This window comes from Puntigrus tetrazona, chromosome 3 (assembly GCF_018831695.1).
Source record: "Puntigrus tetrazona isolate hp1 chromosome 3, ASM1883169v1, whole genome shotgun sequence".
NCBI lineage: Eukaryota > Metazoa > Chordata > Actinopteri > Cypriniformes > Cyprinidae > Puntigrus > Puntigrus tetrazona.
Window position 1 is genome coordinate 16,015,905 of NC_056701.1, and position 18,344 is coordinate 16,034,248.

The following is an 18,344-nucleotide window of genomic DNA, read 5'->3' on the forward strand; positions in this document are numbered from 1 at the left end:
CATTTCTCTGCATTCTCAGGATTCCGGTCAATTTAGCAATTGCTCAATAATGCACCTTAGTGGTGGCATTTCTTCTTTATTTTAATGTGTAATCCGACAACTTCTCTGGAATAGCCTGTGAAAAGGCAATTATCTATCATCCGTGTTTCGGCTCGATACTGGTCCTGATTAATGTGTAATTGGAGTCAATGATAATTCTTTAGCAACATTTAATCACACTTCAGCTCCAACAGAGCCGCCAGTAAGCAGACGCACACAAATTGCTCTCAAATACGCAAACCGTTTCTGCCTGTGAGCAGTTCAAACTTTTCTTTATTGGTGTCTAACAAGCTTCCTATCGGCCGTGAGAGAGGCTGTGCATTCATTCACATTTCTTATTTCTCCTTTCCTTATCTGCTACTTGCATCTCTTTTCCTCTTGTTTACTGAAAAGAGGGCAGCAGTCTGCAGGACGAGCGCTATATGTGCTGACTTCTGATTTGACGTATGCAGTGTCCTCTTCCTCCGGCTGCATTATTTCACAGACAGAGGTGTGAAAGCAGAGACGACGGCAGGCTGATTGTCACTCAGTGGCATCCTGAGAATGACTGTAACTCTACCAAGCAGACACCACAGGCCTGAGAAGGGCTTTAATCAAAAATAACTTTCAAATGGATTCTCACAGTGCCATGAAAGAGTCAAAAATCTTCTTTGGAACCTCGAAAAACGTATTTTCCTTTTTCAAAATGGTCAGTGGAAAAAAAAAGCTTAATCCACAAAGTGAGGGAGGATCACGTGTAATCTCAGAAAAAGTTGTTGTTAACCTCCAACTACTCGGCGTATTATTTATTTCTATCTTAAACTGTTACGGATATGAAATATTTGTGACATTATGATATTTGCATTGTTTGATATAGTAAACAAAGACACGGAAGGCCAAAAGGCAAACATTTGCTTTTTAAATTCCACTGCTTTTCACTCTAGAGTATTGTCTAAGAGTTGTATGATATATTTTGCATAATATTAGCATGTGTAATACAAACTTATATTTGAAAAAATAAACATTTATAAAAACTATAACAATTTAATTAAAAAGAAATTGAAGTAAACTGTAAGTAAAAATGTATACAACACAAAAAACTACAGCAAAAAAAATAAAATGCCAAGAATGGAAAAGTAAAAGTAAAATAAAAACAGATCATTCAATACAGTATATGGGGCAGTCCAAAATGATTTAAAAAAACGCTGTTTTACAATTTTTACACAGGGTTAATTTTATAATAATCTAAACAAATATACTTGTAATGGGTAAAAAACAAAAACATTAGGACACCAAAGTGCACCCTACTTGCAGAAAGTGCCTTGACTGGATTCTCTGGATCTCAGCTTTAGCAGTGACAACAGACTAATTTATTTAAGAGTGAAGGAGGGAGTGGATGAAGACAAATGTGGGCAGGAGCCTTGGGCTAGAACAGGCTCACCCCACAGATGCCCCAATTGACTGATGATGGCTCTCAATAATTAACTTCATAAAGGGGCCCTACCAGCCAGCAGGTGTATTAAAACCAGGCCACATAAACGGCCTCTATCGAATTAGCCAAGCCTACGTCATTTTTCATTTGACTTCTCAGAGCCAAACCACATTGATTCACAATGGACGTGTCCATTCGGTGAGAATATGAGCAAAGGGCAACGGCTCGAACCCTCCAGTGAGTGACAGGACAGAGACGTATTTCTCAATCGGATAATCTCCTCCTGATTGCATTTGTCTAACACATCATTTACTACCTGTGGAGAGGAGCGCAAGGAATGATGACAACAGCTGAAAAAAGCTAGCTAACGTGATTTGAAATAATAACAGCAAATCACAAACACATTACCGGCACAATTCAGCTCAGAACAAATATGATATCTCATTCTTTTCAGGAGAGCATATTCCTGGAATTCAGACTCCAAAAAGCTCGAAAATGTCTTCCTTAACAGTTTCTGATTTTGCTAAAGCCCTTTTTAAGCAAATCAGTCCATTCAGAAGTTCTTTGTAATGCTATTTTCTAGTCAACTCCTACTTATTTGAATGAAAAAAAGAGCCAGAAATAGCCTAAAATGATATTTCAATATTGTGTCAGATAAGCTAAAAGCTCATGTTTCAGTGTTAAATCACCTATAAGATACAGCAGAAATGTTTCATTAATTAGCTAATATCAGGATTTAAAAAAATAAATGCAATAATAATAATAAATTATTTGCCAAGCTTGTTTAAATGTTTTAATTTCAAATGTACTAAAAAGTCAAAATAGAAAATATATAAGTTATTATATTATAATAATTGCAATTAAATTATAATTTTAATAATAATAATAATTATTATTATTATTATAATTATTATTACCATCATATTTGCTCAAACTCTAATGAACCAAAAAAATATTTTTCAAATGTTTTGACAGAAGTGATTCTTTTAGAGAAGAATGATCAGTGATCAGTTTTACTAGTTGAAAATAAAGGTCCCTCAAAAAGCTTGTGGCAAGTGTAATTTTGTGCACATAAGTGCCAAAACACGCAGGAGTCTGCGCTTGTCAAGTCTCTTGATGAAAAGAGATGCACATATGGAGGAGCAGAAACACTGCAAACACGGCTGCTATCACTGTCACCACACAAACACCACAGCCCCGTCGCTTGTACAGAGGAAAATAATCGGCTTCCTGTGAGCACTTCCTTTATTGTCTGGTTTCTTGCTGGTGGTACTCGGGACAGGATGAGTCTAGCGTGGAAGCCGTTTTATGTGCGAAACGCGATGGGAGCCTGAATAGCTCGTAATGGGTGGAAACATCAAAGATCTCAAATAATGAACGATGAAAAATTCAGCAAGGTAGAGGATGCAGCAAGGACAAAGCGATGAGAGGTAGACACAATATCTTACTTCCAACCCGCTACTTTCATCTGCAGTGGCAACAGAAAGCACTTCTCGCCAATGGGGTAATTATCGCCATCATGAAAGTTTCATGCTGTCTAAAGGGGAAGCCAGTGTGGAACAATAAGAGTGACTTTCAAAGGCCCGTGCTTCGCTGTTCTCCCCTGCGTTGGCATTCACCTCTGGACCTCTCTGCTTTAACAACTTTCTGCCTTTGTGTGGCTCAAAGAGAAGAAAAGACGACCAAAAAAACTAGGGGAGATGGAGAAGGAGAAGCCTAACCACACAGAAGAGGAGTAAAAAAAACCCCTCAAAATAATAACTGTGCACCATTTGGATTGCGGCACAGTTATCCCTCAGCACGCGGATGCGATAGGAATCACACAGAGCTGCATCGCCCGTCCACACGGACGCTTATTTCATGCTACATTAACAGACCAAAGGGACGTTTCTGAGGCCACCGAAAAACTGAAACCAGAAAACACAGTGCTCGAGAAATAATAACGCTGAAATACTGCACAGCGGCGTGTGATGAAGTTACTAAAAATCTCTTTTCTTTAGGGAATGTTCAACACGCTATCAAACAGAGTTGGATTAATATATTGACTACACAGCTCAACAATTCATAATGCTGATTGCGTGAAAACAAAGATCTGCAGGGCAAAGGAAACGAGCATTTGCAATGAAGCCGTGCTGGAATAAATATGACCGCCTCAAGCTGCTTTCACTGAGTGGTGCCTCTGCTTTCCACATTTCAATGAGATGCGTTTTCACACCGGAATTTCAAATGGACAGCTTGAGAATGAATGAAAAGTTGCTGCGGCCACAAAGTCTTTTTGGACACTCGAGCCGCTCGCGTAAATATGCATGTGTGATTGCGCTTGAAACAAAACCACATCAGCCAGGCATTTATTTTAAAGAGGCATGCCACAATGTCGTTTTCAGAGCAAAAAAGACATTTGTTGGGTTAAAATGATAAACAACGAGAATATTGTTCTGAATTTTCATGCTTGCGTGCTCACGCTAGGCTTTATTTCAGTCTCTGCGACAGATATGAGTATCATGATATTATGTCACGGTCTAGGACTTATGTTTGTGTGAAAAAGTAAAATATAGAAGATTTAAAAGAAGTATCTTACGTCCACCAATGCTGCATTTATTTGAAAGTAAGAGTCCAGCCTTCAGTGTAACATGATCCTTCAGAAATCATTGTAATATGCTTATTTGCTACTCAATAAACATTTCTTACTGTTATCAATGTTAAAAACAATTAAGTACCATTTAAGTAAGTTCTAACAATGCAACCCATACTGAGCCCATCTGTAGTCAATTATGCAGATATGAAGGTCAGAATTCACCACCTTGAACTTTGGTACACAAGAAAACATGGTACTTTTTGCATTTTTTTCCACTCTGCTTCCACATTTGCATGCATATAAATGAAGGTGAGTGAAGAGCAAAGTCTAGTGTGATCACACCTTGAATCATCCATGTCCATTGGTAATATGAAGCACTTCAAGCATTTGCCAAATATCACCTGGTCCTGGATTACAAGTATTTGTTAAAAAAACAACAACCATGAAAGAAAGAAAGAAAGAAAGAAAGAAAGAAAGAAAGAAAGAAAGAAAGAAAGAAAGAAAGAAAAAAAGAAAAGCTGAGAATAGAAAATGTAGTTGTTGAAAAACGATATAGCATCATATCATTAAAACTTTCTGAAATGTATTTATAATTAATGAAAATGCTGACTAATCCTATTAATAGTATTAAATGACAAAATAAAAAAAACTAACTAACTTGAGGCCTTCTGTCCCAATTCTGGGAGGCCATTTTTACATCAGACCCCGAGAGGGTCTAATTTTAGCTTTTCACTTCAAAACAAAAATGATAATGGTTACTCCACAGGTCTAATACCACTGGTGTGCTAATAAATCCCCCAATAAAGACATGAAACATAAAACCATGATTTTCAACATAACATGCTGTCATAGTGAGCTATTTTCCAAAATTAGATCAATAACTGTTTTATCTGACTAAATCTCACAAATATTGATACTCAAATGAAATGACAAAATTAAAAATAGTGTAGCCATTCATCAAAAGTGCAGAGATGAGGTTTTGTGTAGTCCGGGGGGGCAACATACCAAGTCTTACCCTACTATTTTTAATCATACTATTATAATAATTTATTAGGCCACTGTATATTTTAGTGTTGAAATTCTGGTCCACATATCATTCTGATTAATCAATTGCAAAAAAGCAGCAAATATGACAGAAATAGTCTGCTAATTAACCGCTAAGAAACTCCAGAGCAGACTGACAGCAGCACCATTATTAAGATTATCAATTTAACAATACCGTTATTTTGAGTACCTCTTTTCATTGATCAAATGTTTATATGTACCATATATACCAAGCATATTAAGATTTGACGAGGACATCCCAAACAAAGAGCCACTGGTTTTCTCCGCTCCACTCTTCTCTTTGTAGAGGACATTAGTGTTACAAAGCAGTATTTATCAGTTTCTGTGAAGGAAACATCATCCGAGACTGAGAAATAGATTCATGCTGCGGTATGTTTATCCATGTTAATATTGAATCAGGGCCGTAGATCCTAGCACATAGATAAACTTTGATCCTACAAGGGCAGTTAATGTAATGACCGTGCCAGTCAAGTGCTTAAGAAGTACAGCCCAATTTCCCAAAGTCCATCCTGGGGATTTTGCCCAGTAACACATAGTGCCAGTTTAAATGGCTAAGCTGATTGCATTGCTTCAGCCGCTGCCACAGAACAATTAAGGATGTGACATCACATCCAATAGTGCGCTAATGGGCTTGGCTGGATGTATGATTGCTTGATATTAGTCTGCCATCCTCTGGGCTGGGTGAGCTTCTGGGTTCGAGTCTGGATGCCGCAGACACCAGCTGGGCTGCGTATAGGGTCAAAGCAGCAACGCTGTCTGGGAAGACCGCCAGGATCCCAAAGGTACAGATTCCCTCGGTTGCATATATGCGGCAGTGAACATTGTCAGCAGTGGCATATTGATTTTATGTATGTGCCCCTGCTTTCTGTCATGATGCAATATTCTGTCAAAGCACTGGCAGGAGAGCACCGGTCCAATTATTGAGCTGGCCAACTGCCAACTGCCTTAACTACATCTACGAAGGGCCCGTATATATCCACCTTCCAACATGTCTTTCAATCCAACGCACAATTTTACTTCAGAAGAACACAAGTTATATGCGTAAAACTACATCTCAGAATCTGATGGTTTGGGAGTCGCTGATGGTTGTTTTCTTTCCAGAAATTTCTTGTTAAGCAAGCCAGTGGCACTGGCAGTCCATTTTTGTAACAGCCCTGCAGTAATTTCCAGACATGCAATTACAGTTCATTGTGAAAGTATTGCAATCTATGTAAATGTTTTTTGAAATTACATCTGAAAAAAAATATTTCAAATTAGGAACAAAATTTGGTAACAATGGTGTCATATACTGTGCTTCTTAAGCCCAGCTCATATATATATATATATATATATATATATATATATATATATATATATATATATATATTACAAAATCATATTGGGTTTATTCTGTTCATGATAGATTGGCGTTTACAAAACGAATGGGATTTGGTCCCAAGACTTTCTGTCTACTCATAAGGCATGACTGATTGGATCACATACTTTTCAATTGGTTGTCCACATGCGATCGGATCAACAACACATATAATAATTCCAGGTGTAAATGGAATCACAGAACCACGACCACAGAGTTTTTATTGAAAATAAACCTGCCTGAACGTCGACCTACCTAATCAATCCTAGCCCGAAGCCAAACGGAACGAATGCAAATCATTACTACCCAGAGTCTATTTCTAAATTTACCTGCGTTAGCCTGCTTACTTTTCAATTACACCTTCTGCCAAAATCAAATGCAATTCTCAAATGGGCCCACCGCTATATGCTTGGAGTGAAAGGTGAGTCATTAGATGTGTCTCAGTGGTGGAGTTTTATTTGGGTCTCTTCGGAATGAAAGACACTTGACTGATAACGGCGAATCGGATCAGCCTCGTCGATCTCAGCCTTGGTGAGCTGCTAATTAGAAAAAGGCAATGAAGAACTACCGTAGCAAGATTAAAGAAGGGCAGAGAACAGGCATTAATTGCACTTCTGTGACAAGGCGGTGGGAGAAAAACACTCACGCACACACTCAGAGAAAGCCGTGCACGTTATCCATGACTTCTGCATCACTGGCTGAAGTGTTTCTCTCAGTTTTTTTCCCAGCGTTTTCCAGTGTGGGCCACCGTAAATGGATGCCCGGAGGGAATAAGCGTGAACACAGAAGGTAATTACATCTCTTACGTGAACCCAAAGCCATAGGGACCTTTGCTGGGTCACCCAGAACTTTCCTAATGAGCAGGCGTTAAGGTTTAAAGATTAGACAAGCAATTAAGCTCTACTTACACTCTGTTGCTGGGAATGATCTTGTAGCCATCCCTGAACCATGTCACCTGTGGCCGCGGGAAGCAACTGACCGCTGGGGAGTTTAGGATGGCAGCCCGGCCTTGTGTCACTGTCTTTCTCTGGTCGTTGTCGAGAAAGTCTCCCATATCTGTGAGAAGAAAGTCAGGGATCTTATTACAAACACGGCAGCACTTCTGTTCACCAAACAAAGCAACCTTGATGATACATTCAGGAGGCTTTTGGGTACAAACTGCAGAGGTATTCAATCAGAAACATTTATTCAAACATTTATTCATGGCGCACAGCAACACAAGATTGCATCACCATGCAGAACAAAAGAACGTCTAGAACATTCAATTTGGTGACATACTTCCAGTGGTGCATCTTTCACATCGTTTTAAAGTGTTTAAAAGTTCTTTAGCTGTTTTTTAGGCTGTAAGGACCTTGAAAAATCTGAAATCATTTAAAGGGGGCAGGAGCTGGCTGAAACTACTTTAGCCGTGCTTTTCTCTAAAAACACCTTTGAATTTTAGTCAAGCAAGATCCCTCATTTTAAGTAAATAATGTGCTCAATAATGATTTGTGCTTGTTCTAGGTAAATCATGCACACAAAATATAGCTGTATTTATAGTTGTTCCTGTCAGCATTCTCATAAACATGTTGCTGCTATGTCATATTATGTTATGGACAAAGACAATTTAATTAGGTTTTATTTTGAGTTGGGAATGAGTTATATAGATATTCTCAAAAGCATTGCAGTGTTGCAGAATTGGAGGACCTAATCAATTAATAAATTGTGCACACAATCTAGTAAATCGTGGGGACGAATTTATATATCATGTGCACAATTTATTTATTTTTTCTTGCATGTGCAGGGCACCATAGTTTAGCGCTATATCATGGCATAAACTAATGTTAACATAACAATGTAAACCTGTCTGCTGGTTTGGTTTGGAAAAATGAAGAACAATATCATATATGATGTTCTTAAAAGGATTATTTTTTTATATCTTCACTAGATCGAACATGGACAATTTTGTGAAGACTCCATCATGGCTAGATGTTTTTCTGAGCTGAAATGCTGAAGTGTCTGGAACAGTCAGTCTAGGTCAGTGTGAACCTTTAGAGCATGTTTTAAATGCTAGAGTAAAGGTCCAAGCCTAAAAAGTCAGCTTTTCTGCAAAACATCCATCTTCTTCATTCAGTATAATTCCTGCCTTATTCAAAGCTTATCTGGGAAGTTTTAAGAGGTATCACTCAGGTCCTCGCATGTAAGTGCAAGGAAGAGTATCTACTTTTCTTCTTATTCCCAAGCATTTGCAAAAATGAGTTTTAAGATTCAGAAAGCATGCAAAAGCACCATAAAATTATATATATATATTACTGTTAAAATGTTTGGGGTCAGTAAGTCAGTATTTTTTGGAGAGAATGAAAACTTTTATTCGGAAAGGATGCACTAAAGTGATCAAACGTAATATTAAAGGCATTTATCATGTTACAAAAATGTATATTTTAGATATATGCTGATATATAAGTATCCTGATTTTGTGACGCTGAAGACTTGAGAAATGATGCTAAAAATTCAGCTTTGTCATCACAAGAATATATTTACTAATACATTAAAATGGAAAACAGTTACTTTCAATTGCAGTATCACTTGATTCTCAATACTGTGTTTTTACCCGGATGATCCACAATCGTTTTTTGTTTGTTTTTTGGCAATAGTTGATTTGCTCGTCCTGAACGGTTACTGTAAACTGCCCACTGTTCTTCAGAAAATTCCTTCAGGTCCCACAAATCTGCTGGTTTTCCAGAATATTGTGCATATTTGAAACCTTTCCAACAATGACTGTATGATTTCGAGATCCATCTTTTTATACTGAGGACAACTGAGGAACTCATTTGCTACTATTATAGAAGGTATAATCTCTCACAGGTACTCCAGAAGGAAAAACAATGCATTAGGGGTATCGGGGGAAACTGAACTTATTTAGTCTTCTGGGAAAGTATCTTCTGTAGCTTCTAAAGGGTAGTACTAAAATATTTTAGCAAAATAATTAATTCTGTTCAAATGTTTTCCCCTTCAGGCTCTTAATGCATGGTTTTTCCTTCTGTAGCATCAGTGACCGTTTGAACCTTTTGGAATAGTTGTGTACGAGTCCCTCAGTTGTCCTCCTTTGGAAAAAAATGGTTCTCAAAATTATAAAGTCATTGTCAGAAAGTGTTCAAATACCCTAAGAAGCTGGAAAACCTTATAAATTCAACTAATATTTTTTTTATGGGAAATATCTCATTCAGGTCAGTACTAAATTTTAAAAATAGCATGCGTTCCCTCTTATTTTGAAGACACTGCAAAGTATATGTAACATTTTGACTAGAACTGTGTGGCTGATGGAACAGGAACAGACTACAATGCAAAGCTCTGATTTGATCCACATCAACTCACATGCCACTTGTATCTCAGCTCTTCTCTGAAGCAGAGCGCCCATCCTGTTTCTCACCACACACTGATAAATGCCCATATTGGAGCGCTGGAGAGAGGAGATGGTGTACCTAAGAGAGAGACACAGAATCAACAACTTTAATTCACATCCGATGATTAAAAAAGCAGCAGGAAAAACAACAGCTCCCTGCTATTTGCCAACAAATTCAAGGATTTTCGACTCAAATGTGTTCCCATTTAGAGAGGTCGGGATTAAAAGGTTCACCCTCACAGTCACGACTATCCTTTTTTTCGCCAGCTCACACATTAGCGTGAACAGAGCACATCAAAACGCAGCACAGGAGCTCCTTTCCATGCCCAGCTATGATGACGAAAATCAGATTTCAGCCAAAAGGCCACTTCGACCAAAAGCAAAGGTGTCGAACGCAGGGGCATTAAAATCGGTTGGCATTTCCGAATACGCTGAATACATGACTAATGCGCTGTTGCTCACTACTTAGTTGAATCTGTTTACATCTCTGAAAATGCCATCCGGTGCATTTGTGCATTTCAGTGGTGGTTTCCTTCCATCGTAGAAACTCAATAGCAATACGGCGGCAGCTCTGAGCACGCTGTTTAGGTGATGTAAGATAATGAGAAAAGCAATACCAATTAGAGCAAACCTGTTCTGTAGACAGGCAAAACGTAGAAACACTTGACACGGGAAGCCGCAAAGATGCGAAACACCTATTTTAGCACGTATACGGCTCCTAAATGGAATATAAATCAAAACATCTAATGTAAAATTTGACATTAACTGTGAATCAGGTGTCTGCAATGCACTTCAGGTAACGAATGAAAGCATTATTCGTCTCTAAAGAGAGCCGGGCAGCACTGTAGACTCTTCTATTAAGACAGAAGGAACCCGTAGGGCCAATTCTTCAGCAGCTTTAACACTCCACGCGAAATGCTGAGTGCTACAGAGGCTGTACGCCGGTTAAAAAAGGTCAGGCTAAGAGGCTATCATTACTGAGAAATTAAACATAAGGCATGGAGAGACCTCAACTAGGAAATTATATAGCTGATTAATTGCACTACTGCATAAAGTAGAGGAATCTCTCTCTCTCTAGAAAGAAAGAAAAAAAACTTAATTAAAAATTATTTGAATGCGCTTCACTTCTAGTAACTTCGCTTTTGATTAAAGGCACGTTCCAGGTTCAATACAAGTTAAGCTCCATCGACAGCATCTGTCGCAGAAAATGATGTCGACTCGTCTCTCAGTTTGTAAAAGCAAACAAAAACAGTGTCGACAGTAATCCGATTACAATGGGTGAAGGCATTGCATTAAAAGAAATTGCTTTAACAGACTTAGCATGAGTATGTATTTACAGGAGAATCCTTTAAAGGACAACTATTATGCAAAATTTAAGTTTTCATGTCGTTTGAACAAAACAAAACACGTGTGTACACGACCACCGTAAAATGATAAATAATCCAATTGCTAGTTTTTTTAATCCCCATAAATCATAAGCCACGTCTCAGAACACCCCGTTCGTAGAATCTGTACAATGTGATGTCACATTTCAGGCATGAAACTGTTGCACACGGTCAAACACTTTTTACCTTCACACTAGAGCATCTTAAAGAAGCAAATATAGAAGACATGTATTCCAAAGTGGATTTCTGGTTTTATTTTATTGTTTAGGTCATATTAAAAGGATAGTTCACCAAAAAAAGTAAATTCCTTAATTGCTGCTGCACGATTTCTACACTCAAATTTAAGACTTTTTAAAATACCTGCACAAATAACATTAATACCACATGAGCGTAGGGCAATGGCCATAGTAAAATATGAAACTGTAAAATAACTTACATACATAATACAAGTACAAATACAAGTTTCAGAAAATGATACACTTCACATTTCAGTGGATGAGCCAAAGGTATTAATTATTGTATTCATTTAAATAATTATCATCCATAAATTATTATATAAATGAACTAGCATACAAACGCATTTTACTGTTCAGATTTTAGATGAATTAGCTCTGTGTCTTTGCAGGTATAAGAACACTAGGCCGATCCCACAGAGGAATTCAAGCATTAAACAAACAAATGCAAAACCTAGATCCATGGAAATTAATTATATATATATATATATATATATATATATATATATATATATATATATATATATCTATTCCATATTTTTAATGTAACAGCTAGCTTGAACTTGCATGTTTAGGGGTCCTGAAACTACTACCTCACAACAAAAGCCTTATTGAAAATGCACATTTATTTTCTGCCAGAAAGAGGCACTCAGAACTGTTTCCCACTAACAGCAGAACAATGCAACAATGCAACACCCGACTCTGAAACAGGCAGAGTATATTTAAAGGTGTTGTATGTAGAATTTTGACCATAGTATGTTTCTTAAATATCTTTAATAATATATTTTAAAAAGATCCTAAGTTAACATAGTTGTTTATCTGAAAAACAACGGTACAGTTATTTTCCTTTAAAAATGTGTGTTCTGGCCTGGAACGTTGGCCTCTGGTTTAGTTTGTGAAACCCGCCTACTGCCAGTTTACCTAATCGAGTTTCGGAACCTCGGGTTGCCAGTTGACGGAAAAACAGAGCATATTTTATTTCAGTCATGGAAGCTGGCAAACGAAAGGGGTCTGAGTGGGAATCTGGCAACCTGCATGTGCGTCAAGCCTGACTAGGTGGGGCTAGGCAAAAAAAAAAAAAAAAAAACGTCTCCAATATTTTGAAATTGAACTGCAATACCTAGATCTTTTGAATTTAATCATCACATCAATTCTGACCGGCGGGAACCCTGTTCTCAACCTCATGATGTTCCAAACCCCGTAAGACCTCCGTTCATCTTCAGAGCACAAATTAAAATATTTTTGAAGAAATCTGAGAGTTCTCTGACCTTCTATAGACAGCAAGGGTACTAACATGATCAAGGTACAGAAACGTAGTAAGAACATCATTAATAAAACAATCCATGTGACATTAGTGCTTCAGCTGTAATTTTATGAAGCTAAGAGAATACTTTTTGTGTGCAATAATTTAATTATTCTTCTCCATGTCATTCTATAGCACCATTTCGGAGAGTAGCATGACCTCTGTGCACGCTTTTCCTGTGGCTTTCTGTGCTTTAGCTTTAGATGTGTGTGCTCTATCAGACGTTTTAACTTATATGGCTTGATTTAACTTTGATGGCTTGATTTCAGTGCAATAGACATGATAATCAAAACCAGACATACGTTGTTTTTTATCTGACGTAATTTAGCTCTATTCTAGAAAAGGGGCCGGGGAGCGGCAGTTTCTGTTTCTGCTTCCAAAATAGGCATTTAAAATGATTTAATAAATAATCTGTGGGGTATTTTGAGCGTATACTTCACAGATATATTCTGGGGACACCTGAGACCTAAATGACATCTTGTAAAAAGCAGCAGAATAGGTGCTCTTTAAACACTCCTACAGCTAGACCAATAGTCCCACTGATAATTGGACAATTTAAACAACATTTTAACAGTTATATGTTTTTTCTCCACTACATCGCTAGCAAACACTGACATCTTCTACAAACCAGTCAATAACTGATGGATACAATCAAGTCCTATTCTACACTTTTTTTCTTTGACAAGATTTCACTCGGATATGTCACCATAAAGAAGAAAAGACTGTCACAATTAAAAACAAAAAAAAAATATTACATTTACAAGTTTATATTTAACTTGACTTTGCTTTTCACTTCCACACTCATTGGTATTGTTATTACATTTTTATTATTAAATTCTTATTTTCATAATTTATATTGTAATATACTTAAATCTATAACAGGCGTTTGAAATGCAGCAGTAATAAACAAATGATTTATTAAAATGTCATTTGACATAAAAAAATCTGCTAGTTTTGAGAAGAATAATAAGAGCTGCACAACAACTTTTGGACAGATGAAAGAAAGGAAGTGCTTTAACAAAAACACAAGCTTCATATTTTGAGAGTTTAAAAGTTTAACACACACACAAAAAAAAATGAATATGCTCTTTAAATGGCAAATGGCTGCTTTTATTTAAAACTACACATTAGTGAGAAAGATTTCTTAAACAGATTCATAAACGACAACAGCGGGATAAGAATATTGTTCTAAGGGTTAATGGTCATGCTTTGAACAAATTTAATATACCTGCCACAGACAGTGAATAAATGTGCGGGTTGTGCGGAAGAAAAGCTGCAGGCGGGATTAATATTAGACTTTTTGTCTCTCATATTAACCGTGAGCCTCTGCTGTTCTTTCTCATTGTAACCTTGAGACAGTTCTGAGCAGGACTTCATCTCCAGAAAGCCTTAAGATGAAAGCTGGCACTCACTTGTACTCGGGGGAGAAGGCTGTGATATCTGTGTTGTTGAGCATCCATTTGAACTCCAGAGGCCAGCTGCCCTCCGCCAGGCAGGTCATGACCAGACGGTTCCCTTCTAGGTGAATCTCTGGAGGTCCCGGCTCTGTTTTGAAGTAGGGGGCCACATCACCTGCAGGCAGACATAAAAGAGGCACGGTTAGAAAAGGTGCCAGTTCGCTGTAACGCTACACGGCGCGGGCCCAAAGTCATGTGCTATCAAACATGAAGTCAATATGCAGGACCGTCACAATTTACATCAACCAGCGGCGTCGACTTCACGGAAATCCACAATGATAGAGATGGCTATTCATGCCCATTCCTCAGTGTGAGCAAACAAACAGAAGCAATCACGCAAAGGTTATCGCAACATGTTTCTACAAAGGCGGAGAAATCTTTCATGACACCTCACAGCGCCGGAGAACCAAAGACAGTCAGCGGCAAACCTTTTAAATCCTCCATCTGTGGATTTCTCCACACTTCACAAGAGCAAGGCTCAGAGCTTTGATTTGAAAAAAAGGACGACTTAGAGCCAGGACACCTGGGTGCAGTGAATCTGACTTCTGTCAGCCGTCGCCGTGTTTCCCCTAAAGCTCAGACAAATCAATTGCGCCATGCAATGGCTCTTTTAAACAGTGTGTAAGCCATCTGAAATATATAAGTGCGAGAACTGCATCTCAGCCGATATGCACTCGCTGCAAAATAATCATTTTCTGTATCATTTTTTTTTACTGGAAAACAAGGCAAAAATATTATCTGAACATCAGGATGATTTACTCGAGAAGCATAATATAATGCTTGTTTTATTGGATGCGTTTTGCTGCAAGTGTATTTTTCTTATGCCGGTGCCAAAATGCTTTCTAATTTTAGTCAAAAAGCTCACTAAATATACAGTAGTTAAATTTATGCACAGAAAAAATAAACACTATTTGTCAAAGTACTAAGAAATATGAACTTAATATAAGAGACGTTATTTTGATATGGCAGCAGATGTATTCAGTTTTAGAGATGTTTTATTGGAAACATTATACAGATACTGATTAAAAAAGCCATGTTTTGCATTTTCTGAGAGATATAATTTTTTCTTTAACAGATGAATTTGTTAAAGACGAAAGATGCAATTGCAAGTTCTATGAATCTAAAAACGTATTTGCATTTATATACCTACATCCAGACACTTTAGGCTCATGTACAGGCTCCAGAATTGCCGTGTTTCAGTTAAATGGGCAAAATGTCAAGGGGTCACAAACCTGCTGTAGAGCACATGGTGGAGAATGTAGACAGATGCAGCTGAGCTGCTGTGGAGCATATCAATGAGGCCTGTAAAAATGGAATGAAAGGAGGAGACGGAGTCCAAGGGCCAGTGAGACTCCAGGTGACAGCTGAGAGAGACATAGTGTCCTTGAGGTCAGAGCGATTGAGAAATATCTGAGGGTGACCAGTGTGGGCGAGGAAAGATGGCCACTGCTTTATGGCCGTTTTATGGGTTTACTATAGTTGTCTTTTCAGAAAGGAGGACACAAAATGCAAGGACCATACGTTTGAAGTAGATCTCTGCTTTTGGGTACCATGATAAAAAATCATGGGGTAGACCTGCTGAGCTCTTTCTCTGGGGAGTTGAGAACCTTTTATCTCATGGGTATTCGGTTCAAGAGGTTCATCCTTTGAATTGCTCTACTAGAAAAGCTTAGAACTCTTTCAGGAGCCCATGTGTTGCTCAAAGAAATTAAAAAGCAATAAGCATTTTAAAAGTTGCATAAATTCTAGGGATGTTATGCTTTGCTCTTTGGTTGTTAAATTTTCAGAAATACACACACACAATATAAAATATGATTCAAGGTCCAGATCTAACTAATCCAAGGTCTGGATCATATTTACAGCACACTAATGGACCTTTATCACACAAGAGTGAGAATGCATTAACAAACATCACAAATCTAGCACAGTTGTTTTGTTTTAATAAACATTAATTTAAATTAGCACTATACGTTGTGTTTTATTACCTTGGCATTAAATTACAAATCAAAAACTAGTAACTAATACATTGGCTAAGGGAGTGATGGCACTTGACGTCTTTTGAAATCTCTGGATAGGTTTTTTCCCTCTTTTTCAAAGTCATAGAAATGCTATTGTGGATTTTTTTTTCTTTTGATATTGGGGACAATTGGGCCATAAAATCCGGAAACTACAAAAAGCCACTACCTATGAATGCTTTTTACTTAAAGTCTGTCTAAAGGCCATTCAGTATTTCTGAATTTTGAATATTGTGAATACGGAATTACGATGAAACAGTTCTTCACCATTTTTATGTTCAGGACTTTTTGGGCCGATCACCTCCACTAGCACTATAATAACTAAAGCGCATTAGCATCAGTGGTTAACCTACTCAATTGCGAGTTACATGCAATTTTCTAACTGGCTATGCCTTTGTTGCGTAGATGCATTTTAAAAACCCGTATGGCTATGTAAATTCAATTAAGCTGAGGGTGCATCCGTTCATGTGGTAGCAGTATTTGACCATTTTCTTTTTCAAATTTGTCTGGGTGGTAATAACATTTTTCCATAGCGTGACAAACCCAGAGCACGTATTTAATATTGTTCCCGTGGACTTCAAGCAAAAACTACAACAAACGTTGTAGCTGTAACTTAATGTATTTTCTGTTCGACTCTTTCCTCAACTCTCTGCTTAATATTTCTGCAGGCCTGAATAAAAGAGGCAGACACGTCATTACTGGCCTCCTTTCCTCACAAAACATTCAAATTCATCTCAATAATACATCACAAAAATGTTTTCTTAAGCTTGAGGGTTTGCGGCAATCAAGAGCTGTAGTAATTAAAGCAAACACTCAATGCTAATCATGGATAATCATTCTAAGATTAATCTCCGACTGCGCTAGCGCTGAAAATGTTCAGTCAGACTACGTACATCCTCCTCTTCCCTCCTCCTCTGTCTCTCTAGTTTTTCATCTCAGAGGGAAGTCATGTCTACAAGCAGAAAACTCCTCACCTCTAAAGCATTTAAATCTCCTAAATCTAAAGCATCCCCACATGGCATTTAACCAAGCTTTAAGAAACACTGAACCCCACGGACATATTTGCCATAAAGACACAAGGAACTCTTGATCTCACGTGCGAAACACGCGTGGGCTCCCTTCAAGAGTTCAAAAACAGCCCCTGCTTGTGTTGCAAACATCGAAGGACGTGCCAGACTTGACGCATCTCTTATTTCATTCCTCCAGCACCGACATAAAACCTGTAAAATGTTAGTAGCCTTATGGTTGGCTGTAAATATAAAAAAGCAATAAGAGTGGCGAGGAAACCGCGCACCCAAGTTTAATCGTCCTCACCGGGGTGAGGAGCACCTTGTTAGAAAGTTTTCAGCCGTTAGTATCAATCCATTTTTCATCGAACGCGTTTCACCTACTTAGCTAGAAGCTCTTCCCTGACAGCTTGATTCGGCTCTCACTCATTGTGTCTTATTCTTATTTGATGCTGTGAAGATAACAGGGGAAATGAATTTTTAATTTTTGATCAGTCTGCTTCAGACTCTGAGAGGGACATTTTACAGAAAGCGGGATTTTCCTTGCTCTTTTGAAAGAGAAGGGCTTGATGTTCTATGCAGACATACTCTAATATTTACAGTTTTCAAAGCTTCCTGCACACTGCAACCAAACAACTGACGGAAATTCCCATGCAAAATAAATTTAAAAGTTTAAATAACATCACAATTCTAACTTTGTAGTTGTAACATTATTAGATTTTCAGGAAACACAAAAATTCCTTTATTTAAAAAAGTGTCAAATATTAATTATATAAACATTTAAACACTTCTTTAGCTTTTTACAAGCTTTACAAATTAAATCTAAAATAACTAAATAACCAAAATATAACATTTTGAAATCTGAATACAATTTAAATTAAGTAGAATTTCGAACTACTAAATCATTCTAATATGCTGATTTGCTGCTCAAGAAGCATTCCCTGTTATTATAAAAGGTGAAAACAACGATACTGCTTAATATTTTTGTGGAAAGGAGATACTTTTTTTTAGATTCTCTGATAAATAGAAAGTTCAAAAGAACAGCACTTATCTGAAATAGAAATCTTTTACAACCTGATACTGTAAATGCATTTTCTGTCACTTTTGATCAATTTAGT

At 37.6% G+C, this 18,344-nt stretch overlaps 1 protein-coding gene across 4 annotated transcripts in view; it reads right to left on the reverse strand.

Annotated features, from left to right (window-relative positions):
• sdk1a (sidekick cell adhesion molecule 1a) overlaps positions 1 to 18,344 on the reverse strand; it is a 245,019-nt gene that overhangs the window by 127,765 nt on the left and 98,910 nt on the right. For all 4 annotated transcript variants that reach the window (XM_043234647.1, XM_043234648.1, XM_043234645.1 and 1 more), the window contains exons 2-4: positions 14,160 to 14,319; positions 9,799 to 9,905; positions 7,353 to 7,500 (exon numbers count right to left, since the gene is read on the reverse strand). In XM_043234647.1, coding sequence (XP_043090582.1) covers positions 7,353 to 7,500; positions 9,799 to 9,905; positions 14,160 to 14,319 — 415 coding nt within the window. The remainder of the gene's footprint in view (positions 1 to 7,352; positions 7,501 to 9,798; positions 9,906 to 14,159; positions 14,320 to 18,344) is intronic.